This window comes from Nelumbo lutea, chromosome 3 (genome assembly GCF_056320005.1).
Source record: "Nelumbo lutea isolate HS-2025 chromosome 3, American lotus-T2T, whole genome shotgun sequence".
NCBI classification, from domain to species: domain Eukaryota; kingdom Viridiplantae; phylum Streptophyta; class Magnoliopsida; order Proteales; family Nelumbonaceae; genus Nelumbo; species Nelumbo lutea.
Window position 1 is genome coordinate 22,890,609 of NC_142686.1, and position 26,987 is coordinate 22,917,595.

At 37.2% G+C, this 26,987-nt stretch overlaps 1 protein-coding gene across 6 annotated transcripts in view; it reads left to right on the forward strand.

Annotated features, from left to right (window-relative positions):
* Window positions 1-1,705: 1,705 nt before the first annotated feature.
* The window catches only part of LOC148863591 (Flavodoxin family protein), a 33,569-nt gene continuing 8,287 nt past the window's right edge, over window positions 1,706-26,987 (forward strand). Inside the window, exons 1-11 of one of the 6 annotated variants that reach the window (XM_088980248.1) lie at window positions 1,706-1,827; window positions 2,914-3,034; window positions 3,208-3,356; window positions 3,561-3,638; window positions 3,734-3,847; window positions 9,341-9,432; window positions 14,337-14,521; window positions 17,158-17,255; window positions 19,216-19,290; window positions 19,852-19,962; window positions 25,732-25,866. In XM_088980248.1, the coding sequence (XP_088836374.1) occupies window positions 3,031-3,034; window positions 3,208-3,356; window positions 3,561-3,638; window positions 3,734-3,847; window positions 9,341-9,432; window positions 14,337-14,521; window positions 17,158-17,255; window positions 19,216-19,290; window positions 19,852-19,962; window positions 25,732-25,866 (1,041 nt within the window). In that variant the 5' untranslated portion in view covers window positions 1,706-1,827; window positions 2,914-3,030. Of the gene's footprint in view, window positions 1,828-2,118; window positions 2,420-2,828; window positions 3,035-3,207; window positions 3,357-3,560; window positions 3,639-3,733; window positions 3,848-9,340; window positions 9,433-14,336; window positions 14,522-17,157; window positions 17,256-19,215; window positions 19,291-19,851; window positions 19,963-25,731; window positions 25,878-26,034; window positions 26,163-26,987 lie in introns of those variants that run through there. The other 5 variants (XM_088980249.1, XM_088980250.1, XM_088980247.1 and 2 more) reach the window with 5 other exon arrangements.

Below are 26,987 nucleotides of genomic sequence, written 5' to 3' on the forward strand. Positions count from 1 at the left end.
TATACGAGTTCATAATTATACAAGATTATAGCCGTGTTTTTTAAATATAAAAATATAAACTTCATTTTGATGAAAATAGGTACCTTGGGCCATTTTCCTCGATTAATCTATAACAAATACAATGCACATTGTTTACCGCCCAAACTGACTAGATTATGAGTCAAAATTGGTTCAGCTTTGTTCATTTAAGCTCTATCTTCAAATTGGGGTTTAGTAAATACAATATATACTGATTACCTTATAATGTTTTAAATTTCAATTAATTATTATTTTTTTGTGATAAATAAAGTTCATTAGAAGCAAACAAGGGGACAGACCTAAGCAAGCGCTAGGAAATCCCGATACAGCGGAACTGAAAGACTAACATGCACAGAGTTACGAGAAGTAAAATCAGAAATAAAACCAAGTTTTGCTGCTTCATGGGCAGCCAAGTTCTCCTTCCTTGGGGCACCACTGGAGACTAAAGTTTCTCTTCACTGGTAGATCTTTAATATCTTGAAACCAGAAGACGATCTCTGAAGGGATCTCAGGCTGCCTGTTGCTTTTTGGATGACTAATGGGGTGCAAGTGACCTTGAATTGGATATTTTAAAGATTTTTGAATGGGTTGCATTTTTTTATGTTGTTTATCCTATTACATGTATTTTCTTTTTTTTTTTCATGTTTTTTAATATCTTTATATGTTAATTGAATCTCAAATTTTGTATTTATATTTTTACATGTTAATTGGATTGTGTTGGATTTGGATTTTTCATGTTTTTTTATTAGGAGCAGAATTAAAAATGATGGTTGTTTCTGTTCCGATTCATGTATGAATCAAACTAGTAGGGGGAATAGGTCATTCCAGTTCTGATTGTGAATCAAATGAACACTAATACTCTATGAGATAATTAAATGAGTAGAAATATAGTAATTCAAATTACACTTCTTGCTTGAAGAGGGGGTGGGCTACCCTGTTTGTCTGGCCCCATGAAGTAGATTTTATATTTGACTAAAATGTATAATATCTAATAAATTTAAATTTATTTATTAATATTATTTAATATTCATTATAATCTGAATTTGATTAATCTACTATTAGGAAATACAAAATAATTTATTAATTTATTAAACTATTATTAAATTAATATAATATTAATTTATAAAATACAATGAAAATAATACATTTTTGTATATAGGTCAAGCTTTGGGCTTTATATAAGGGCTCAACTCAGGCTTGGGTTTGCACATTTTTTGTTGATAAAGAGAAAAAGCCCGATCCATGAACAAGTGTAATGGTAACCCGACTTTCTTGAATAGAAGAGGCAAAGATTTGAACTATTTAATTTTTATCAATGTTTATATGATTTATAAAAAAAGGGTAAATTTCTTAACCATCCTCATGGTTTAGCTAAGGCAAAGATTTGAAAATTGACTGACGCTACTTTCTGACAATTGACTTTTACCCTTACCTTAACATCACTTAGTATTCCATCAAAAACCGCATACATGTGAGACCACGAGACATTTCAACTTCCTTTAAAACCCAATATTACCCCTCCCTCGTCCCCTTCCTCTATAAACCCTTCTCACACCTCCATCTTTTCTCTTATCTCTCTCTATTTTTCTCTCTCTTACCTAAGTTCGGCAGAGCAAATATGGATTTACCTTAGAAAATAAAAAATCATCAATAAGAGGGATCTTGAGAAGGGCGGGTAGGGTGTTCTATCCAAATCGCCGCTGTTACTCTTAACAGCAGCAATGATAGAGAAGGAAAAACAGGGGAGGTGAGGTTGAAGGAGAGAGAGAATTCCAACCAAATGCACCGATATCATTCAACTGTTGAAAGGTGACCTCGTTGTTGATAGAAACGAAACCCTGACCTAGTTCTATCCAAAGGTTATGGCGCTGGCAGCAGCTACAGTGGTTGCTGTAACAAACGAAGGGGAAGAGAGAGAGAGCGCTACCTCGTCTGTGAAGTTGAAGGAATGCCTTTCATTTCCAAGGCAATCATGACAGAAACGAAACCCTTCCTTGGTTGTAGACATCCATTTTATTGTCTTATTCTCCTGTAGACATCAAGGCATTTTTGTTCAAGTTGCAGAAGCATCTTAACCCATTATTTTTTCTTCCTTCCCAGGTCCTCTAGCAGAGGTTTTATTGTGGATATGTACTCCTTGGTTGGCAGCGCCGATAATTGACAGTGGAAGAAACGGGCAGCGGTGGATGCGGGAAATCGGCGAGAACGAGAGAAAAATTTCTCTATTTATATTCACACAGAAAAATTTCTCCTTCCCATCTGTCTTGACCAGAAAGAGGGGGGAGGCTCTCGCGGAAGCCTTGCCCGCCTGTTACAGTATTTCACCACTGTCAACCACTGTAGCTGCCGCCACCGTCATAACCACCACCACCATGGGCTCGGAATCACAGGAGTGAGAGCGGTACCATCCTGAAACAGTCAATCTCCTTCCCATCTATCTTGACCAGGAAGAGGGGGAGGCTCTTCCCCTTCGTCTGTTACAGTATCTCACCACTTCACAGAGGAAGGGGACGAGGGAAGGGTAATACTGGGCAAGGAAGAGATAATATTGGGTTTTAAAAAAATTTTAAACGTCACATGGTATTACATGGTATATTACGTGTATATAGATTTTGATAGCATTAATCAATTTTTAAAGAGTAAGAATACACTTAGTAAATTATAAGAGTAATTTACAAAATTTACCATAACATTCAAAAAGCATTTGTATTTTTTTAAATGCCACTTAACCGTTAATTAACGGCAGGCACTTAATTGACACGATGTTGAATTTGTTGCGTTTTAAAGTTTATGCGGCGCACGCGCAATACACGCTACTAATGGGGAATTTTTCAAAAGAAATAAAATCTGGTATCTGGATGTATCTATATCCGATTTGTGTCGATCCGTTTGCAGCCCTAAATCTCGCTCTCGGAGCCAACCCCGAGGACTCGCCCAGTCGCCCACACAGCAGGGAGGAGTAATTCCCCAACTTCAGGTGTCCAGGGGAGTCCTGCGTCTCTGTCGTCGACCATGGGTATGTTCTAATTAACGTCAAGTTCTGCACATTGTGTCTGCTCCTTCCTCTTATTATTTAGTCATCACTGATTTGTTTATGGCGAGTACAAATGAGAATTCCTAGGAAAAAAGCCTCAATTCCTAAAAGCGTGTAATAGGACACTGAGGCTGTGTTTTGATTGTTGGTTGAAGTCAATTCATGCAAGGAGAACAAGTCCAGGCTGCTGGTACTATATGCGACGCAGACCGGGAATGCTTTAGATGTTGCAGAACGCGTGGGTCGGGAAGCTGAACGAATTGGATGTCCTGCCCTGGTCCTCTCCATGGATGAATATGATGCTGTAAGATAGTTGTATCTCCCTTACAATCGGATGCTCTCCTGGGTTTTCATGTTTTTATATCATTATCTCTGAACAAAAATATGAATTTTCCACAATGATGATAATGGGAATTATCATTATCAGTGTGTAAGATCTTTTTTTTTGTTTGTGTAATTCCTTAAAAACATAAATGTTTTCCAAAGCTTGACTCGTTTATTGTTTCAGAGTTGTCTTTCGAATGAGGAAATTGTGATGTTTATTGCTTCGACCACAGGCCAGGGGGATGCCCCGGACTCCATGAAGGTTGGTTTTATCAGTTTATGTGTATAGATGTTTTAAACCACTCTATACATCATCATTGATTCAGTGTTTAACTTTCTACTTTTCCCCTTTTATAGGTGTTTTGGAGGTTTCTTTGCCGGAAAAATCTTGATCGTCTCAATCCGCCTTGGCTAGGAGGACTTAGTTATGCTGTCTTTGGATTGGGTGATTCTGGTTACCAAAAATACAATGTAACGATTTCCTAATTTATGTTTGTAGCTTTGGGATTATTGCAATCTTTCTTCCTTTCTTTCCTTTCTTCTTTGCTTCCCCTTCCTTATTGAACTGTTGACATCTTAGATATTGTCTAATCCCCTTCATTAGTTCCATTGCATTTTGAAGTAAATTTGCAATGACAGTGATGTATCATTACCGTTTTACTGTTTGTTATACAAGTTTTATTTAACCTACTTTTTAAAACACCTTTTTTAATAAAATATAAATGTATCATTAAAATGATAGTGTTTTTGGATGCATAGTAGTGAGTAGTGACAATTAAACTGGGGTGCTGACATCTAGTGATCCAGAATTGCACTATTTTTTGTATCATCTATCAATTCTGATTGATCTTGTATGTTTATTCTCTTGTAGCTATTCTGTCCTTCCTATTGGAGGAAAGTGTATGTATCATATTGAATCTTTATCATTAATAAATTTGATGCTAGTGATATATATGTGTACATCCTGATACTTCAGTTAGTGATTTGTTATTTACCAAATTTATTTGAGTTCTTCCAGGTTGGGCTATTAACTTAGCATTTTAGAACATTACAATTTTCTGGCAAGATTCAACATTCCTTACTCGCAGTCCTTTATCTAAGGAGCTTAATGGCATTCAACACTTTCAGTTCATGGATTGATATGATCTTCCTTTTGCTGTATATATTGTTTTACATATAAATCACCAAGTTAATATTGCAAATAGAGCATGAATGAAAAAAGTTTCAAACTTTATAGGTAACAATTTGTATGCCATAAGGTAACAAACCAACCATATTGAAAATAAGTCAAGAACCAAGACCAAATAGCCAAATGCTTGAAAGCAGAAGTCACATCTGAATGTTCATAAGCTCAGCCCCTTACATCCATGTTGGATCTTTTTAATTTCCTTAAGATCCTAATTCAGTTTGATGTGCTTTTTTATACAGTTATAGTCACACAATATGCAGAAAATCCAAGTATCCAAGAGAAGAAGCAACAGGAGAGAAATAAAGGAAATTAGATGATACTAAACCTTAATAAAACTTGCATATTTTGTTGAATCAAGTAATTCTATGATAAGAAAAAGTAGCAACTAATGGAGTTGAATTTCATTGTGATTTGATATACTGAGAAGAACCAAACTGCTGGCTTTGTAGGTTCTTGCTTGAGCTGAAAAGCCTGAAATCCTGTTACAAGGTCTGAGAAAATGTGGGTTTGGAGAAAGGTGGTGTAAGTGGATCCAGGGCTGTGTCAGTTCTAGTCACTTGTCTTGGTTCATGGGGTGGTAAAGGATTTTTTCCCCCAAGTCGTATAGGTGCAAGGCAAGGGGACCCTTTATCACATTTCCTTTTTACCTTATTAGCAGATGTGCTCACGAATGATATCAAAGGCTGATAGGGAGAACCTCATAAATGGGTGGAAAATAGGTAGGGAAGGAGTGTCAGTTACTCATCTTCAATTTGCAGATGACATCTTAATATTTTGTGAAGGGGGAGATATTGAGAATGTGAGGAATTTGAAGCTGTTGGTGAAAAGATTTGAAAGGATTTCCAATTTAAGAATCAATCTTGAAAAGAGTAGTGTAGCAGGGGTGAATTTGGAAAAATAGAGTGATTGAAGCTATTGTAGGTTGCCTAGAATGCTCTATCTTTAATTGGCCTTTGACTTACTTGGGACTTCCTTTAGGGGCAAACCTTAGGGAGAGGTTTTGGTGCCCGATTGTAGAAAAGTTGGAAAAAAAGATTGGCCTCATGGAAGAAGAATTATATTTCTTTGGGAGGTAGAGTTACTTTGATTAGAGCCACCCTTGCTAACCTTTTTTGTTTGATCAATAACAATAAGCTTTACTAATGAAGAAGTTTTGTGAAACTTTAATTACAAATGGGGAGGTAAACTGTTTTAACTCCCCAACAACAAAAAAAAAAGAAAGAAACTAAAAATTAGCCCAAAAAAAAGATTTCCTAAATGCCCCTTGCTTGGCTAACCCATCAGCAATTGAGTTAGCACTTCTCTTCACCTATCAGTACTTCACCTCAATATCCCTACTCAGCCATTTTCATTGCTGTAGCTCCACAAACCACTGTTGTCTTTGGATTCCTTCAGCTACCTAATCACCACCTCCCTTCAGCCACCTAATCACCACCTTCGAGTACCCTTCAAGGACCAAGCATCTGATGTTTAATTCTCTTACTCTTTGGATTCCTTCCAGAACTGCAAAAATCTCAGCCCTAAGAGAGTCACCCTCTCTAATTGGGCTTGAGAACATGGTAGTAATAATCCCATCCTCATTCTTGAACACTCCCCCAATCCTAGAGAGCCACTCTTGCTAACCTTCCAACCTATTTTCTGTCTGTCTTTAGGATTACTATTAGGGAAGCTAATAAACTAGAGGAGCTAATGAGGAATTTCTTATGGGAATCAGGGAATGCAGGATGGATCATCTAGTAAAGTGGGAGGTGGTGTGTAAAAGTAAAACGGCCGGCTGGGTCACCAGTTCGATCGACCGGGTTGAACGGTTCAAACCGTGCCATGTCAGCGTACATATATATATATGCAATGTTTTCAAAACAGGACCGGATTGGACAATCATACTATAAAAATCGGGAACCAGTCACCTGACCGGTTCCATTTTACCCTAGAACCGTCTTTTGGCAAAAAACCGTTGATTTGGTTAATAAACCGCTGACCCGGGCGGTCGCACCGTATGAACTATCCAACGGTTTTTGGCCATTTTTTTATTATTTATTTACTTATTTGTCAGAATGGGCTGTCCACCTGCTCGACCTGGGAACCGGACCCCTGAACAATTTGTTGTCCGGTTTGTTTTTTTAAAACCTTGTATATATGTATATATATGTGTATAAATATATATTTTAGCAATAAATAATGTATAAATATGTTTAAGATATGTTATATGTATTTTTTTATATTTAATTTATGTTTTTTAATTTAGTTTGTAATTTTTTATTTATAAAAATAATAAAAAGTGCAATTTGAGGCCAAAAAAGGGTTTTTCTTTTTTTTTTTCTTTTTCGCGAAAATAGTGGGGCAAGGTGCCTACGGCTCCTTGGGACACATAGATCTCGAAAAGTTACCCAAAATAAAAAAATCACCCCAACTAGACATTTGAGTGCAAAGTTATGGTCTTCGAAAGTTTTGCATGCATTGAGTGTGCAACCCGCGACCCGGTCACCGGGTCGAACGGGTCAACGGTCGAACAGTTCTTGACTAAGTTAGTGGTTTTTGACCATTTGACAGGTCTTGACTGAACTAGACCCAGAATCCTGGCCGGGTGACGGTTTGACCGGTTGAGTCAAAGATGGGTTGAAAACATTGGGCAAAAGAATAAAACACTTTAGGGGAAGTAGTTGTGGAGGTGGCCCTTAGAAAGAGAGAGATTATGGCATGAGGTGGTAGGAAGTATCCATGGATATTTAGAGAACGGATGGGATACTAGGGTATCAAAGTGAGCAACCATGGCTACACCTTGGAAGGCAATTCACATTATTCATCTTTAATTTCACAATTTGATTAGGTACAGTGCTTGCTTTGGTAATTCAATTCTTTTTGGGAAGATATATGGGTTGGAGAGGCTCCTTTGAATGACCTCTTTCAGTCATTGTTCAATTTATCTCAATATAAAAGAGAGCCTATGCCAAAATTCTTCTCCTCCTTGGATTCTCCCTTGACTCTTTCGGACTTTGGTTTCCATAGAGGTCTAAGGGATGAAGAGATTGAGAGCCTAACTAGCCTTTTGAGCCTTCTTGAAAATGTTTGTTTGGACCCTTCTGAATCAGACAAAAGAATTTGGACACCCTTGCTATCGGGTCAGTTCTCTTGTGCTTCCTTTTTTAAGGCCCTTTGTTACTCTGAAGTACAACAAGTTTTCCCCTACAAGGAGGTCTGGTGCAGGCCTATTCCCCCTAAGGTCTTAGCTTTCTGTTGGGAAGTGTACTATGGGAAGATAAACACCCTCGATTATCTACAAAAGAGAAGACCTTATCTTTGTATTTTACCTAACTGGTGTACTCTTTGCAAGTCTCATGGTGAGGACTGTTACCATTTACTAATTTCCTGTAAGGTTACTATAGATTTGTGGGATTGGCTCTTTTTGATCTTTGGGTGCAGGTGGAATAGGCCAACAGCTGTAAGCTTGCTTCTTGATTTGTCTACCTTTCCTTGGTGCTAGTGGAGAGGAAGATTAACGTGGAAGTGCACAAGAGCAGCTTTGCTATGGACACTGTGGGAAGAAAGGAACACCAGAATTTTTCAAGAGAAGGAAAGAACCATACAAGAATTAAAGGACTGATATTACATAGGGGTTATAAGGAATGGGAGGGGTTACCTTGATGGCAGCAGTCAAGGTAACCCAGGCTCTGCTGGAATGGGAGGGGTTATAAGGAATGAAAGTGGTAATGTGGCTCTCTTATACTCCGGTCCTCTAGGTGAGGGGGACTCCTCTAGGGCAGAATTACTAGCTGCCCTCCAAGGGGTACACTTTGCAGTACAGTTAGGAGTGCAACAACTACTAATAGAAGGTGACTCTAAGGTGGTGATGGGGTGGTTGCAGAACCCGGAGAATGTATTCTTGTGTTACAAAAATGAACTGAAAATATTCAAGTGGCTGACTAGGAATATATGTATAAGGATACAATAGGTGGGGAGATCAGCTAATGCTATGGCTGACAGTTTAGCCATGCAAGGGACAAATAGGGAACAATTGTATTGGGCATAGTTGTAATTTGTCTTTCTTTTTAGTCTGTTGGGAGAGGTTGCAGCTCGTGCCTCTCCCTAAACAGTTGTATCTTTTTATCTCTTTTTAATAAAATCTTCTTTTTCATAAAAGAAAGAGAACGAGAACTTATGTTATTCTTATTTATGTTTTACTTGCCATAATATAATAACACAGTTCTTTTGGTTTTAGCCTCCAATTTTCTTTTTCTTCTAAATGGAGATAAGAAACAGAAAGGCAACAAAATGATTTTTGAGACAGCTTCAAGGGATTGAGGCCTATGTTTTGACTATGCCTTGGAGCAAGATTTGAGTTGCATATACCAGAAAATCCTCAGTTTTAGCCTTTTAGGACCAAAGATCTATGACTAAAGTCTGAAAATTGAGACTTTTTTTCTGGCACCTCGCTTTCTGGTGTAAGCCTTTAAAACCATGGTAAATCAAAGGATAATAATGTGGGAATGTGTATGCTGGTGAAAAACTGAAAATGTTGTCTGCTGATGCATAATTTTGAACATTTGCTTTTCTTGCTCCTTGCTTACATTCACCAACCACCAGAAAGAGTAAAGAAAACAGAAGTACAAATTTGCAATTCTGCATTAGGATTTTAAGGTGCAATCTTCCTTTGAGTGATTACTAGTAATTTCTGCTTGTACCTGTGGATGCTAAATGGGACAGTGGTCTAAATAAAAAGCATAAATGACTAACAATATCTAAATACTGTTGACATTGTCTTTTTTCCCTGGTTGCAGTTTGTTGCAAAGAAACTTGATAAAAGGCTTTCAAATCTTGGGGCAAAGGCAATAATTGAAAAAGGTCTTGGAGATGATCAACACCCTTCTGGGTAATTATGGAAAAATATGGTTTAGTATACTTGATTATATGCTTGATGCTTGATGAATAAGGTTTTGGACTTCTCAGTTTTGTTCTTGGTGATCACATGTTGAACAAATTAGGACTTTAGAATCTGCTGATCATGTTTAATAACAAGCATATTTGTTTGCCTCAGCTGTTGAGTCTAAGACTATATTGCATGGTCACTTCGAAATGGATGCCATGTCTGTGTTGGACAGTGGAATTTTTAGTGTGAATTCCAGTATCTGATTTCTTAGTTTCTTATCAAATGCTGAATCATATGAAAAATAAAACTTTATTTTCCCTTTCAAGATATTCGTGACAAAAAAAAAAGGAAAAAAACAAAAGTTTGAAACTGTTGGTGCAAAAAAAAGGGCCAAAGCTTAGGTCTTTATCCAGTTCACCCCTCCTAGGATCCCAAATAGCTTCTAGTGGCTGTGACCAGAAATGTGGGTTTCTGTGCTTCAGCTGTACCTACTTTTCCATGGAGTTTTAAGTTATCAATAAAAAAGGTCCCTGATAGCTGGACCAACATTTGGTAATAGCCTTCTTTTAGTGTACTGTTAGTAATGTCTTCAACTCTTTTTCAGATGTGGCAGCCACCGCTTTAGCTTAAAGCCTTCGAAATGCTCAACCTCTTTCTTTTTTCTAATTTTATGAATACTTTTCTTGTATTTTTTTCACTCCCTAGCAAGGTGGATAGCTCCTCACTCTTAATACCAGTCTTACTGTATTTGTCTCTAAGAATTTAGAGATTTGAATTTGAGAGAGACTCTTGGGTTGTCATTAGAATATTGGATGCATGCAGAATGTAGAAGGCCATGGCTGTGAGAGACCACATTAGAGGGGTTAGATCCTTGGCATTTTGGATTGACAACTTGTTCAGATAGGCTACAAGGTCGTCAGTCAACTCATTGTTGATAGTTTGGTGGGCTTAATGCCTTAGAAAGTTACCCTAAACCTATTTAGAATAAATAATTTAGACCATTAAATAGGCTCAACATGTATGCGTGTATGTAGTTGGATCAAGTTGTTGAAATCAGTTAGCCACTCTTAGTTTTTTATTTATTTTTCTGTTCTTTAGTGATGCAGGGGCACTCTTGTAATTTCTCTTATTTTTATTATTAGTTGGGTTGCCCTAATATAAAAGCTAATAGCTGGCGCCGCCAGCCAAAAATTTTGAATCCAAATTTTTTCTTCTCTCTTCTCTCTTCCTCTTCTCCCTTCCTCCTCTGATAGCATGGAAAACATGGTATCAGAGCAGTCTTTCTGAGATTAGAAAGAGTGTGATAAGTCTTCCTTTTTTCTGACTTCTCCTTTTTGATGGTCTTAACTACCTAGAATGATCAAGGGGAATCAAACTATACATAACAGCTAGGGGGAAGGTAAGCTATATTAATGGTAAAACTAAAGAACCAAAGTCTTAGGGGGTAGAGCATGATAGGTGGGATTAGGAAAACAGAATGGTGATGTCATGGCTGTTACTTTCTATGTTGCCTCCAGTTAGGAAGACCTTCATGTGGGTTGAAACAGCTGTTGAGATTTGGGAGCAGGCAAAGTCTACCTATTCAGAGCAACGCCATTATGCCAAAATATACCAGTTGCAAGTTGCCTCCTCTACCAAGCAGGGGGAGAGGACCCTCTCAGCCTACTATTTAGATTTGACCTCAATTTGGAAAGAGCTAGATCTCTATTAGGACATTGATTGGAAGTGTGATGCTGATGCTAAGGTCTACAAGTCTCTGGTTTCCCAACAACGGGTTTTTGCCTTCCTCTTGGGGCTGAACCCTATATATGAGTCTTTTAGAGTTCGGATATTAGGAAGGAAAGATCTTCCTTCAGTACAAGAAGTGTATGCTCTAGTTCAATTTGAAGAGTGTAGGCGAAGTGTGATTAATAGCTCCGAGAGGGAGCAGATTGCCTTAGTGGCTAAAGGGAGTATGGGTGTAGGGGGAAATAGTTCCTTTAAGAAGGGTGACTTCTAGAAGAGAGTGGATGATAAGGATAAGTTATGGTGTACTCATTGCCAGAAGGCCAGACATACTCGAGATACTTGATGGGATCTCCATGGAAAGACAAAGTGGGCCCAGGGGTTGAGTAAGAAATCAGATCAGAATAAGAGGCCAAGACAACAGAGTCAGAAAAAGTTCAATACAACAAACTTGGCCCCTTAGGAGCCTTATTCATCTATTGCTATTAACCAAGACTGCCCATCCATTGCCAATCCCTGGGAAGATATCATTAATTCTTTCCGTGACCACTTGGATTTGTATGGGAGAGCAATCCGCCAGATGGATTCTACTCCTCCTGCCTCGACTTCTTTTGCATCTACTTCAGGTAATGGTAATCCTACCACAACCTTCCATGTGCCTTCCCATTCATCTAATTCCTCATGGATAATTGACTTTGGAGCCTCAAACCATATGATAGGTAAGTCAAATTGTTTTCAATCTTATCAACTTTTATCTAGTAGGGAAAAAGTGAGTTTAGTTGATGGTTCTTTTTCCACCATAGCTGGTCAAGGAATCATAATCCTTCCTTTTGGATTTACCCTTTCTAATGTATTACATGTTCCGAAATTACCTATAAATTTGTTTTCTATCAATGGCATTACAAATTCATTAAACTGTTCAGTGACCTTTTTTTTCTTGCTACTAACCTTGATTGGGATCTCTACCAGTTCGATATTAAAAATGCCTTCCTAAATGGTGATCTTGAAGAAGAAGTGTACATGGTGCAACCTCTTGGTTTCTGTGCCCAAGACCAAGAAAAAAGGTGTCTAGGTTAAAGAAGTCCTTGTACGGACTAAAGTAATCACCGAAAGCTTGGTTCAACAAGTTTCATCTAACTGTACAATAGATTGGTTATAAAAAGTGTCAGATTGATCATACATTATTTGTGAAAAAAGGTGAGGGAAAAATTGCAGCCTTGATAGTGTATGTTGATGACATAGTGATCATAGGCGATTGGAAGGTGGAAATTCAAAGACTAAAGGAGTTCCTAGCCACTCAATTTGTGGTGAAGGATCTAGGTCCCTTGAAGTGGCCCGTTCGAAAAAGGGGATCTTCATTTCTCAAAGAAAATACATCCTAGATTTATTACAGGATACAGGAAAACTTGGAGTCAAGCTTGATGACTCCCCCATTGATCCAAATCATAGATTAGGTGATTGTCAAGGTGAGGCTATCAAGGATGACAATTCTTGAGACTTGTGGGCAGACTATTATATTTGTTTATGACACGACTAGACATTGCTTATGCTATGGGTGTTCTTAGCCAATTCATGCATGTTCCTAAGACTACACACTTAGAGGCAACCGATAGAATCCTTAGGTACCTAAAGAAGTTCCCAGGGGCTGGTTTACTTTTCCAGAAGAATGGTCACTTGAAGGTTGAGGTGTATACAGATGCTGACTGGGCCGGATCAGTTGATGATAGGAAATCTACTAGTGGGTATTGTACCTTTGTGGGAGGAAACGTAGTCACGTGGAGAAGCAATAAATAGAATGTTGTAGCGAGGTCTAGTGCTGAAGCTGAATATAGAGCAATGTCTCATGGAGTGGCTGAAGTTATGTGGATGAAGAACTTGTTGAATGAGTTGGGGTTTCTTGTTGATGGCCCCATATCCTTGTATTGTGATAACAAAGCTGCTATTAACATTGCTGCCAACTTAGTACTTCATGATAGAACTAAACATATTGAGGTTAACAAGCATTTTATTAGGGAAAAAATTATAAATGGGGAAGTGTGCACTCCATATGATTTATGTGACAAGTTGGGCATGATTGATATCTATGTCCCAACTTGAGGGGGAGTGTTGAAATCAGTTAGCCACTTAGTTTTTATTTATTTTTCTGTTCTTTAGTGCCGTAGGGGCACTCTTGTAATTTTTCTTATTTTTTATTATTAGTTAGGTCGCCCTAATATAAAAGTTAATAGTTGGCACTGCCAGCCAAAAGTTATGAATCCAATTTTTTTCTTCTCTCTTCTCTCTTCCTCTCCTTCTTTGATATCTCTAGCCTGGAAAACATAAGCTTTGGTCAGACTAGGATTGGGCTGAGGTCAGGCCAGACTCAGGCTACCCAAGGGCTACGCCAGGGCCCAACCTGGAAAATAAAAAAAAACTAGGGTTTTGGGCCCATGCCCAACCCAAGGACCAAAAATCCAAGCCCGGCTTGTGTAAAATTTAGGCTCGGGTTGGGCCAACCCAAGTTGCACTCCTACACCTCACTGCCTTTTAAGATAGAAAAATCTATTGGGTAGAAGCCCTCTTTTTTGAGTATGTATACTTTTAAATCATGAGTTAAAAAGACAAATGTACTCATGTTTTTAGTAAATAATAAAAAAATATCAACCAAGTTTTTCTCTCTAAATTCTCTACAATAATTTTTGGCTTTTGAGTTCTGACAATTATTTTTTTAAAGGTAAAATAATATTGGGACAATTGATTTTCCATTGTTGTTTCTGTGGCTGCAGACTTTCAATTAAGTTATGAATTTGATAGTGAGAACATTTTGTTTGCTTTACCATGCTAATCATCTTGTGGTAGGTTTTGGTTGCTAATTTATGTGCTGAAGTGATATACTGTCTTTTTTAATCTTATTCATTGGTGACTTTCATACTTACGCAGGTAATTTTAGAATGTTTATGGTTCTTTTTATCTTGTTAGTTTTGTATACCTTTCTCACTGTTTGCAGAAAGGGGTTTCATTTGATTGAGTTCCATGGTTTCTTGCTGTTCTAACTTGTAACATGTTTGTCAGTCCTTATTATTGCCTCTGCATGGTTCCCTCTCAAGTCCCAACCCTCTTGGTGTGATTGGTCTTGGCCCCTGTTTTTAGCTATTCAATTTGGTTTGAATTTATTTGACTTGAGGTTTGGCTTCTAACCATAGGTACGAAGGTGCTTTGGATCCTTGGTTGTCATCTTTGTGGGCTCTGCTTAACCAAATGTATCCTACATTCTTTCCAAGAGGTTTGGAGACTATAAATCCCAGTATGAGTGTTTTGGACCCTCCGAAATTTGAAATCATTTATCATGATGTTGACAAAGTGCAACCACTATTTTCAACTGTCTCAGGTAATTAATTACTTGCAGCAATTTACTTGGTACAATTTATGCGAACAGTTTCAGATTTACATTGCAACTTGATGGATGCTACTCTTTTATTAATTAAAACTAAAAGATCAAGAGCAATTTCCTAAATAAGGAACAAGGTACAGGAGAAGAGATGCAAAAAAAACCAGATGGGATATCAACCCTAGGTTGTCATACTACAGCTCTTAGTTGTCAAGGACTCAAGGCATATAGGTGATTCTAGGTGACAATGGAGCGCCTAGTCACCTAAATGCCTAGGTTACAAAGAAAAACAGCAGTACTTTTTAATAATAACATTACTTTTCCATGTCAAAACATCATATCTAAAAGACAATAACATTTTAAATCAACTAATTCCAATATTTTATACACAATAGTATAATATAATTATTCAATAAAGCAATTGCATGTAAAAATTTATAAGCAACTAAAGACGACTATAATTATATTCTAATATAAAATTTAAGAGAGTAACAAAAAATCATAAATAATCCTTGAATCTTTTATGTTTAAGTAATAAAAAATCATAAATAATTTAAAATACACGATAGGATGTATGAGTACACATACCAATAAGATGCAGCTGTACTAATACCACTACAACAAGGCACCTGTCCTGTGATTTTGGTTGCTTAGGTGGGTGTCTTATTGCCTAGTCAGGGGCCGTTTTGATATTCAGGCTAGGCGCCCCACCGAGGGTGCCATGTTTCCTAGCCTTGTTGGATATCATCTCTTTGGACTTATTGGTCTTTTTTATATACATTGGTCTGAGGAAAAAATAATCCAGATATTTTCTCTTGAAAGAAGTTGCAATTTCTTTTAAAAGTTAAACAATTTTATCTAGGCTGTAGTCTCCATGTTTTAAGCACCACATATAATTCATTACATTCATGTCAAGCACAATTATTTTAAGAAAATTGTTTGTCAAAGTTGGTTGACCAGGATTATCCAAATTGATGGGTAGTCAGATAAGTGGGTTGATCAGAATTATCTATGTTCCTTACTTCTTAAACCATACTTACATAGTTTTCAAGGCGTCTTGGCGATTCTGGGCGACACGGGCTCCTAGTCGCCTAGTCGCCTAGGCGATAAAAATTTCATAATATGAAAGAGCAACACTGGGGCGCCTAGTTGCCTAGTCGCCTAGGCGATAAAAATTTTATAATATGAAAAACTGACTTTTGGCTAGTTTCCTAGTTTTATATACCATTCAACATGTATGTTAATTGAAAAATAGCAATTCTCTTTATTAAGAATGTTAAATTTCCTCTAAAAATGTGGCAAATCATCTCATCTAAAAGATAAAAATCTTTTACATATATTAATTTCATTATTTTCAAAAATAATACTACTATAATAAGTATTTGATAGAGAAAATTCATATTAATTAGCAGCTAAAGAAGGTTATTAACTTTATATGATAAATATTCAAGATGGAAAGTAAAATAGGAAAAAAAAACAAGGATGGAGTTTCTGTTTTATTTAATTAGAGAGAGAATAGAAAAAAAGAACTTTATTATTCTATTGTTTCTTTCCCCTTTCTTTTCCTTTCTTTTCTTTCCTTCTTTCTTTTTCTCTTCTCAAAACCCTTTGATCTTTTAAATTTCAATAGTAAAACATTAAAACAAAATATAATTGATATATAGCATATAAAAAATGTATTAACACATACATTAATAAGATACAACAATATAAATGATATTATAAAAGGCACCCGCCTTGTCATTTTTATCGCCTAGGCGGACGCCTAGTTGCTAAAAGTCAAGGCGTTTGGGTGAGGCACCTAGCCAAGGGTGCCTAGTCGCCTAGGCGAAATGATTCCATTTTCACAAATACATAGAAATGAATGATCTTTTCCATGAGTGATCACATTTTTGTGGGGACTTTCTCATTTTTATTTTTTTGATCAATAATTGCAAATTACATTAAGAGAATCACAAGTAGTGATTACAATGTGAGCAATTTGACAGTTAAAGATTAAAGATAAACCTTCTTATCTTTCCCCAAGAAAAGTTTTCTTTATCTTACAGTTGAGGTCAAAACAATTGATCTCTCCCCATTCCTTGTTTAGCTAAAGAATCTGCCAAGGAGTTGGCACTTCTTTTAACTCATTGTAGTCCCACATCCATGTCTTTTGTTAGCCATCTAAATTTCTTACTTTCTTTGTTGTAACTCCACATTTTTGTCTCCTCACTTTGTAGCCAGCCCACTACTAGTTGGGAATCTCCTTCAATGATTAGCTTCCTTGGATCCAAATTCTTGCTCTTTGTACTCCCTCCATTAGTGCCAAAACTTCTGCTCTTAAAGAATTACCCATCCAATTGGGCCTGAAAATAATGTGATTATTTTGCCCTCATCATCTCTGAATACCACTCTAATACCTGACAAACCCGGATTCCCCAAACTGCTTCCTTCAAAGTTGATCTCAATGAATCTACTTTCTGGTAGAAATCAATGAGGATTGCTAATAGTCTTGTTTGTAGATGAGTCAACTACTCCCTTCCAATTTCTAAAGAAATCATCTTTTGAGACATTTATAATACTTACTTTTGATCAATAAAAAGTTGGAAATACTTGTTAACCTACTAACAAGAAAATATTCCTTGTGGTTGCCTCAGATTTAAAGTGCATGGAGATGCAGATTGAGAGAGCTCGCTTGATGTCCCCTGGGAAATTGAGTCATGATAAGATTAGGCCTCACTGCTTCCTAAAAATGGTATAGGTGACGCACTCAAGCCTCATGCTTGTTGGAAACATTGTCAATCTTTTAACGAAAATAAACAAAACATACAGATTTTGTATGTTTTGTGTATTGGGCCCTTGATGCAATGCAACGTATTGGCTGATATGGACCGATACATTGCAAAATTTCAAACGTGTGTAATTGATTTTATGGCTATTTGGGTTTTGGAGAAAGTTGTTTTTGCCTGATAAGTAGATCATTGAATTAAGGGGATATTGGGAGATAGATTGTAGAGTGTGCTAAGATTGTCATGTTGGGGTTGGAGTGAGGGAGCTTTTTGTAAACTTGATGTTGAGCGAATTTGAGTTTTTATTGGTTTTGTTTTGCTTTTGTTGAGCAGGGTTGTTTCTCATCACCTTCTTTTTTTTTTGTTTTTGTTTTAATGAATATTCTTCTTTTATTTATTGTCAAAAACAAAGGTTAACCATGGATAAACGTCAGTGGGTTTTCTTTTTGAAAACATCTTGTAACAATTTATTTTTATCAATAAAGTTATTCTGTTATTTATCCAGAAAAAAGTTGCCCAACATTTTTACCAACGGAGATGCAAAACTGTGGTTTGAGGATAATCTTATGAAGCTGGGCTTGATTAACATCTATGCTCAGCTTGAGGGGAAGTGTTGAGAATAAATTAGTTTATGTTTGATTGTCACTGGATGTTTTATATTAGGTTTTTTATGTCTTTTTCTGTTTATTACTTATGAGGGGTGGATAGGATGTTTTGTTGTGATCACTGATTTGTAACTCAACATATAAATAAGAAAGTGGGCAGTTGATGGGGGATTGTAGACTGTTCTTTCCCCTTCTCATTGATCTCCTCTCTTCTCTTCTATGTTCATCTATTTTCTGTTTTCTTTTGCTTGTTTGAAGATCAAATAAAATTCCAAGTAACTCAAAGGGCAATCAAACTGAACATCACCAAATTGGTCATAGAGGGTGACTCTAAATTGGTAGTGGATTGGCTGAAAAATGATACTATTAATTTTTGGAACTACAGCAATGAGAAGAGGAAATTCAATTTGTTAACTAAGAATATTGAGGTGAAGATGAGTTGGGTTAAAATAAGTGCTAATTTCTTTGCTGATGGGTTAGCTAAACAAGGGGCAACTAGGGACTCTTTATTATGGGCCATCTTGTAATTTTTTTCTCTTGTTTTCTTGTTTGGAAAGGTGAGATAAGAGAGTTTATCTTCCTTTTATTGTACCCTTGTATCATTTCTCTTTAATCTTAATGGAATCTGTGAGTTATTGATAAAAAGGAAGTTAAAATAAATTGGTCCACAAGTTGCCACTCCCTTCATAGGACCACTGCTTATGGATATCTGGATACAACCAGTTACATAGCTGGACAAGTCAAAGGTAAAACTGAAGCTTCCAACATAACACACTAAAACTAAGCAAACCCATCTACCACCTGTCATTGTTTCAACATGGCCACCATGGTAACCCCTTTAAAGTCCTCAAAAATGGAAATTCAATTAGTCATTCTTATTGTGCTTTACATTTTTCATCAAATGCGGATGAAGAGCACTGCTCTTGATTCACTAGAATCAAATAAAATAGGAAGTACTTGTCTAGTTTGACATTTTTTGGCACTAAGGCTGATACCCTCTGCCATAGCTTCATTGTGTTTTCAAACAATACAGATGCAACCAAAGTGCTGATCAGGCTTCTATAATGGGTGTTGAAGGCAGTGTCGGGCTGTGGGCTCTGCAGTAATTCTTTTCTCAATGATGCTGTCTAATATGCAGTACATTACATTCTACAAGTGTTTCCTTCCCTATCCTTTATTTATATCTGTGTATTTTTTTCTCATTCTCTGGACAGCTGCTGTTGATTATTTTGCTTGTAGTGCAAAATGGTAAATTACTAATTTCAGATTCTAGATAATCTTACATATTCATCATTTCATTATTATATATTCACTTTTGTAGTTTACAAATCAAAGATTAACTAAGTCTGGCTGTGGAAAAGATGTGCGGCATTTTGAATTTGAAGCTCTTTCATCTGTAAGCCCCAATATGTACTTTTGCATTAAAAAACAGGTTGATTTGTTTAATCTGTTTAGTATCAACATCTGCACTTTTCTTTTTTTTGATCAGTAAAAGAGAGTTTTATTTAAAATAAAATAAAGTTTTGCAGCTTGTAGATGGGAATAATGTTCTGTTCCCAAATTAGTACATATTTCTGTCCCACTTTACAGTGCTGCCCAAAACAATTGTTGCCTCAGTGCCCCTTGTTTGGCAAGCTAATCAGCTAGCCCATTTGCACTCCTTCTGACCCATTTGGATTCAGCCTCTACCTCCTTTGCAATCTTTTCCACTTCCCTAATCACATGTTTGAAGGTCCACGGAGTAATTCTGTTGTTTGTAGCCCAAGAGATGATCACTTCTGAGTCCCCCTCTACTTCAATATGCCTAAGTCCTAGCTGCTTAGCTAGCTTCAGCCCTTGTGTCAACATCTGCCCATTAACAGACTTAATCCAGACGAGAAGTAATTCATTTCAGTGAAAGTGCTATGTGATTTTTTTTTTTTTTTGGATTCATTTATATCTATTGAATTTTCTTCAGGTTATTGAATACCAAGTGGGTGATGTTCTTGAGGTTCTGCCTAGTCAAAATGCAGCTGCAGTAGATGCTTTCATTAAACGTTGTAATTTAAAGCCTGATTTGTTCATCACAGTACGTCTCTCTCTCTCTCTGTCTCTCTCTCTCTCTCCCTCTCTCAGTATTTGCATGTATATTATTTGTACTTAGATTATCGGGAATGAGTTTCAGAGATCTAAAGTCTAAATAATAATATGAAATATGAGAAATAAGAGAAAAATAAGAAGAAAAGAACAAATGGAAGACTAATGTTTGGTAGCCAAAGGACTTGGGGTTGCCCACCTCTGCTTTATATATATATATATATAAGTAACTTCAATTTATTAATAAGACATCAAAATATACAGCTGTACAAGCATCACAAAGAGAGGTGTCAGATACACATCTCTAATTAGAAGAAAAACAAAAAGTAGGTTACAACTTAGCTCAATATAATTGAACCCTGTTAACCCCTTGCTTAGTTAAAGAATCAGCTATGTTGGTTGATCTTCTCTCCCATCGTATCCTCATTGTGGTGTTATGATATGACCCAGAAATTTGACACGCAGTTCACAGACTTAAAGCAGCGTTTACACACTCGAATATCAACAAAGAAACTAGTATTCATTCAGCAGAAAACATTAACAGTTGGTCGGTTCTTTGAGAGACCGCCGGCTCTCCCAAACACTCACAATATTCTTCACTCAAAGAAAAACATGTCACCCCCCATCCCCCAAAGCCCCTTCTTATACACTTCTGATAGCATAACTGACTCCCTCTATGCCCAGCTGGCCTAGTTATAAATGCCCAAAAACTCTTCTTATTCATAACTGACATAGCTATAAATGCCCCAAGACTCTTCCTATTTCCTTCTGACCTCCTCCATAAATGCCGATGTCTAATCATCTCCCCCTTATGCTGCCTTTTCTTTCTCCTAGCATACGTAAGGTTAACTGGGGGCCTATCATTACCCGTCGCCCAAAGTCTAACCTTGTTCTCAAGGTTAAAATGAGGAAATTGGTCTTGAAGTAAATCAAAAGGCTCCCAAGAAACTTCAAAATCAGGCAGGTCCTGGCAATGAATAAGCATTTCCAATCAGTAACTCCAGGCATAGTGGATGGACGCACACCGCGCACGGCAGCAGGATAACGGAGCTTTGCAACTCTTCCAGTCTTGGAATAAAATTCCTTCTTTCTTTGAAAGCTAGACCTTTTCAATCTCTTGACTGCTACCCCTATTCCATCAGGAAAAAACCCACTATATGTGCCACCAGTCTTGGCATTTCCAACAAGATGGTTACCTTCACTGAAATTCTTTGTAATTGGCCTCAGTTCCTCATTGCTGAAGACTTTCTCTGATGGGGTAACTGATGCAGATGTTGATGGATTAGATGCTTTGCGAGACCTTCTGCGCCTCTTGCTCCTTCTGTATGCAAGCAACCAAATTACAACAGCCAAAGTTGTGCAAAGGATCATCCCATTAACAGTTGCAAGAATGATAAGATACTCCTCGTGGCGACGCAGGTGGTAGCATTTGTTCTCTATGTCAAGCATACAGATGAACTCATGAGAGTTGTTGCATCTCTCACCCACAAGGGTTGGCTGGCCATTAGTCACCGATGTACCGGTATTGATTAGATTAATGCCTTTGCATGATGAATTGGAGCAATTGGAGTGAAATGGTGCCCCAGGGGGAATGGACTCATTCCAATGTGTTGCATTGTCAGACCATTTCCAACTAAAACCACCTATAGAATTGAAGCCTCTTCCTCCAACCCAGCAGCCTCTTGTTGTATTAGCGCAGAGTTTTCCAGCAAAACTTAGTTCCTTGGCTGATGTCAGTGTTGCCAAGTGCCCATTATAATCCCTACATCGGGACTCTGATTCGCCCCAATAACTGGAGTTTTCTATCAGCCAAAAACACTTGCTCTTATTTGGACTGACTACTGGCATGTCTCGTAAGGGAGTGGAGAGCACCTCGAAGTGGCGACGATATTCCTTAACAGTAGAAAACTGATGTAACGAGAAGAGCTGCTCCTGTAAATTGCCTTCCTGAGTCAATCGAAAACGTTCAAGGAGGAGCTCTTTGAATTCTGTCCAACCACGAAAAGGTCGCCGGCCATCTTCCCAGTAATACCACGCCAATGCATCGCCCTCTAAACAGATAACTGCATCTCGCAGACGCTCTGCTGGAAGCAAGCCATTAATCTCAAAATAGCGCTCCGTGAGAAAAAACCAGCCGTCAGGATTTTCCCCATCAAAGATAGGTAGCTCCAACTTCCGAGGAAGTGAATCAGAAGTATGTTCCGGGACTGACATTGAAGAAGACGTCGAGAAAGCTGCACTCTTCCCTTTGTCAGCCGCACGACTCGATGCAACTAAAGGAGGAGCAATGTCAGTTGTAGACAAAGGAACTGAATAGGCCTGTTGCTGAAGCAACAAATCAAAACGTCTCACCAGATCTTGAACGCCTCTTTCCAGAGATTGTATCGATTTCTCTAGGGACGAGATCTTCGAAAGTCCAGCAGCTACCTTATCTGGATCGAGTCGCTGAAACTCATTGCGTAAGCCATCCATCTCCAAACGGAATCCAGAATGCAGAGAAGACATGCGTTCTTCGAAACCTTCCACCTGCGATGCTACTTCCTTAGCTGTCACCATGGCTGAGGAAAGATGTGCTCTGATACCACTGATATGACCCAGAAATTTGACACACAGTTCACAGACTTACAATAGCGTTCACACACTCGAATATCAACAAAGAACTAGTATTCATTCAGCAGAAAACATTAATAGTTGGTCGGTTCTTCGAGAGACCGCCGGCTCTCCCAAACACTCACAATATTCTTCACTCAAAGAAAAACATGTGACCCCCCATCCCCAAAGCCCCTTCTTATACTCTTCTGATAGCATAACTGACTCCCTCTATGAATTGAGTTTGTTTGGGAGCGAAGTGGATGTGAGTAGCTGGCCTAGTTATAAATGCCCAAAAACTCTTCTTATTCATAACTGACTCAGCTATAAATGCCCCAAGACTCTTCCTATTCCCTTCTGACCTCCTCCATAAATGCCTCATGTCTAATCATCTCCCCCTTATGCTGCCTTTTCTTTCTCCTAGCATACGTAAGGTTAACTGGGGGCCTATCATGTTACTAGAAAGCCAATTAAATTTCTTCATTTCATCTCTCTACACCTAACTAACAGTCTCCAGCTTCTGTAATCATATCACCACAATCTTGGAGTCATCTTCAATAATCATCTTGTCTAAGTTTAACTCTTTTGCTAACTGCACCCCTTGAAGTACTACCAAGAATTCAGCCCTAATTGAATCCCCCAAGCCTACTGGTCCTGAAAACAAAGCAACAATGTTTCTTTTATTCCTAAACACCCCTCCAATTCCAGAGGGGCCTGGATTGCCTTGGTTACTTCCTTCAAAGTTTAATTTTAATGGAATCATCATCCAGAGGTGACCAAAGAGCACAAACCAGCTCCTTATATGAAGAACTCTTAGCCACCTTACCCCAATTACTCCCAATAGCATCAAAGGACAAAAGAGAAATGTCCATAGTTCTGACACAACAAATCACCCTAGTCAATCCCTGCTATTTATAATATAAATTACTTGAAACCCCCAAATTTGAATATGGATATCAACCATGCCCATCTTGTCAAGAATATTTTTAAGTCCTGGTTTTGACAATTACTTATATGAAAATATCATCAAGTTAACTTTTTGATTTCATAAACAACAAAAATACTTAACTAGAGATGATATTCTCTCCCATCTTCAGTGTGTTTGGATCTGTTACTTGGAATTGGATAATGAAAAGTACTAATAATTGCCTGATTGTCATGGTATAATATCACGGGAGTTTGAAACATGAATCATAAGTAATTCAAAAGAATAAAAAAGGCCATTACCCAATGTTGGTCCTAGGTCCCAGCTATCTAAGGTCATGTGAGGGGTAGATTGGGTATTGTCCTAACTTTTGGCATTCAAAAGAATCTCTAACCATATTTATGCAAATATTAATGTCCTCCACTATCCCTGAAATCTTCCAAACACCCTTTTAAAAACTATGTTTTTGGCCAACTAAGTTTCATACATAAATTGATCCTGGTCGTTCAACTATTTGATAAGCAGAGTCATTCTTTGATAAGTGATCACTATGAGTTATACTCAATAGAATTTGATTAATCCTTTTTTTTTCCTGTAGTTAAGGTGGGGAACCGAACCAAGATTCTCTTTCTTCATCATCAATTAGATCACTATTCATGACCCAAGATTCTATTTTATTATCAATCTGTCACCATTCATGTTTTTTTTTTTTTTGTTATGAATGAATGTATCTCTTATTTGTAAGACTTAGATGTCTTATATTTCTTGAAAAAAAGTGATTTGTTGATGGGCTTTGATATGATACTAATGAGGTCAATGAGATTGATATTCAAATATTTCTTCTTAGAATGGATTAATTTGCACGTTGCTACTAGAAGCAGAAGCTCATATTTCTTCTAGAGTCTCTTAAAGTCTTATTTGTTCCAGAGCAACCAAAAAGGGATTCTTTAACCATAAAGAGTGTGATCAATACATTTCAAACCCATACACAGAGTTCTTCAACAAAAACACCTTCCTTCACTTCCAGGAACTTGGAGCTGAAGTGGAGGGGTAAATACACACTTATGCCCAGGTCTCCACTTAAGAAGCCATATTATACATCTAGGTAGGATGCTAGAAAATTTTTGTAATAAGTGTAGATGTTTCCCAATAATTCACTCCATCAATCTAAGTGTAGCCTTTAGACACTAATCTGGAGTTATACTTAATCAATCCATCAGTCTTATATTTTACATTAAGAACCTACTTGCATTCTATAAGTTCTTTTCCTTGTGGAAGATTAGCCAGTTCCCAAGTATGATTCTTGAATAAAGCATCCTTCTTTTTCCTTGGATTTCTTCCATTCAGAGCAACAGATAGCTTCTATAACATTGTTAGGAATAGAAAAATAGTAGATACTGAAAGAAAAGCATAGCAGGACAGAAATAGTTGCTCATAGTAGGACGGTAGATAATTTCTATAACTCCAGATTTATGCTTGATCAGGGCTTGGTTTTTCTCCATTGATGGATGTTGCTGACTGTACAGCGGTACAGCCTGTTGACATCAGCAATCCGCAATGATGATGTCAGCATCTGATCAACCTAACAATGATCAATGATGAGAGAGAGGCCTGCTCTGATACAAAGTAGTTGACCTCTATTAGAGATTTGAGATTTTATATAGTGAAGAGAAGAGAAGAAAAAGCAGAATAAGAAGAAACAGAGAAAATATAAATATTGAATGTGGTTTGTTGCAAAAGTCTACTTGAATGCCTAGCACAATAACCTTTATATAAATGATAGAAAAATTTTATCTTCGCCTATTTTTAACAATTGAAAAACAGTACTCTTATAAGTAAACCATTGGCTTTCAATAAGATAGATAGATAGATATATAATGATCAAGAACAATATCAAAAGTCTACTTGCATGCCTAGCACAATAACCTTTATATAAATGATAGAAAAATTTTATCTTCGCCTATTATTAACAATTGAAAAACAGTACTCTTATAAGTAAACCATTGGCTTTCAATAAGATGGATAGATAGATATATAATGATCAAGAACAATATCAGAAGCAGTTTTACCTATTGGCTATTTGTTACTTAAAATATCTGTTGTCCCCCTCCCCCCAAATCATTCTTGGGATATGGATACTTTAACAGTATTTTTTTTTCTATTTCTTTGTATGAAATATTCAATTGGAGTCTAAGGTGTTTGGTTATACTTTTTTCATTGAAAGGTGAATAATCTGCTTGGTTTCAGGTTCAGCCTAGAGGAATTGAGAATATTCTTCCTGATTCTCTTAAAAATGTTTCAAGGTTGCCCATCAGACTAAAAAAATTTGTGGAATTGACCATGGATGTTGCATCAGCTTCTCCTAGACGCTACTTCTTTGAGGCAAGAATATTGTATGTTCAACATATTTGGTTTTATTAGGACACTGAATTTTCACTTTTGTCAATATCATGCCTCCCCACCCCCTGTGTGTGCATCATATTGAGTTCTGCATATATTTTGTCCTTTTCATCCTAATAAGTTTTAAATGTATCATTGTCCAAAATCTAGTTGAAGATGGATGGAAGGATGAAGTGGGAAGGCAATATTGGCAGTAATAATTGCCATGAGTACAATGTCAATATAGGTATGCTGGAAAGTCACTTCTAGTATGACATAGATATGCTGGATAAAATAAGGTATGCACAGATACAAGTGGGAAATCCATATAAATCTCATAGATGCATAAAGAATATTATATTAATGATAAAAAATGATTGGGGAGTTGGAAGTGCAGAAATCATTTGTTTTAGGTGTTTTAAGTACTACATGCATTTGCCAGATCAACACACACACACAAACATGAAGCAACTACAAATCTTGGGGAAGGAAAAGGAACAATAAAGAAGGAAGCTATGTAAATGGTATACATGCTTAGGTATAATAATTTGAAGGATGGTACTTATAAAAAAATTAATAATAAAATTTGAAGGTAGGAGCTCAGCTACAAAGGAAGATTGCCTATATTAAATCACTTGCTTGTGTTAAAGATGTAAATAGTATATGGTGTCACTGTGTTGGATTGTCAAGTTTCAAAAATTGGAAGGTCTCTTTTACATATATGCAACCTATGAAGCACAGATAGTGAGGGTTGGTAGGGAGGACATCCCACTTACTCACTTATAGTTTGTTGACGATACGATCTTGTTTTGTGAAGGAGGTAATGTGAGGTTCATTAGAAATTTGAAATTAGTGATTCAACTTTTCGAGCAAATGTCAAACTTGAAAGTGAACTTCGGGAAAAGTTGTGTAGTGGGCATGAATATGGAGGAGGGAGAGGTTAGGGAGAATGCAGAAGTGCTTGGGTGTGAAGTTTTAAGTTGGCCTTTGAGTTATTTAGGTTTGCCCCTAGGTGATAATCCCAAGAGAGAGTTTTTGGAATCCGGTGGTGGAGAGATTTGATCAAGGCCATGCTAGCAAATTTACCCATTTATTTCCTTTCAGTGTTCAAAATTCCAGTGAAG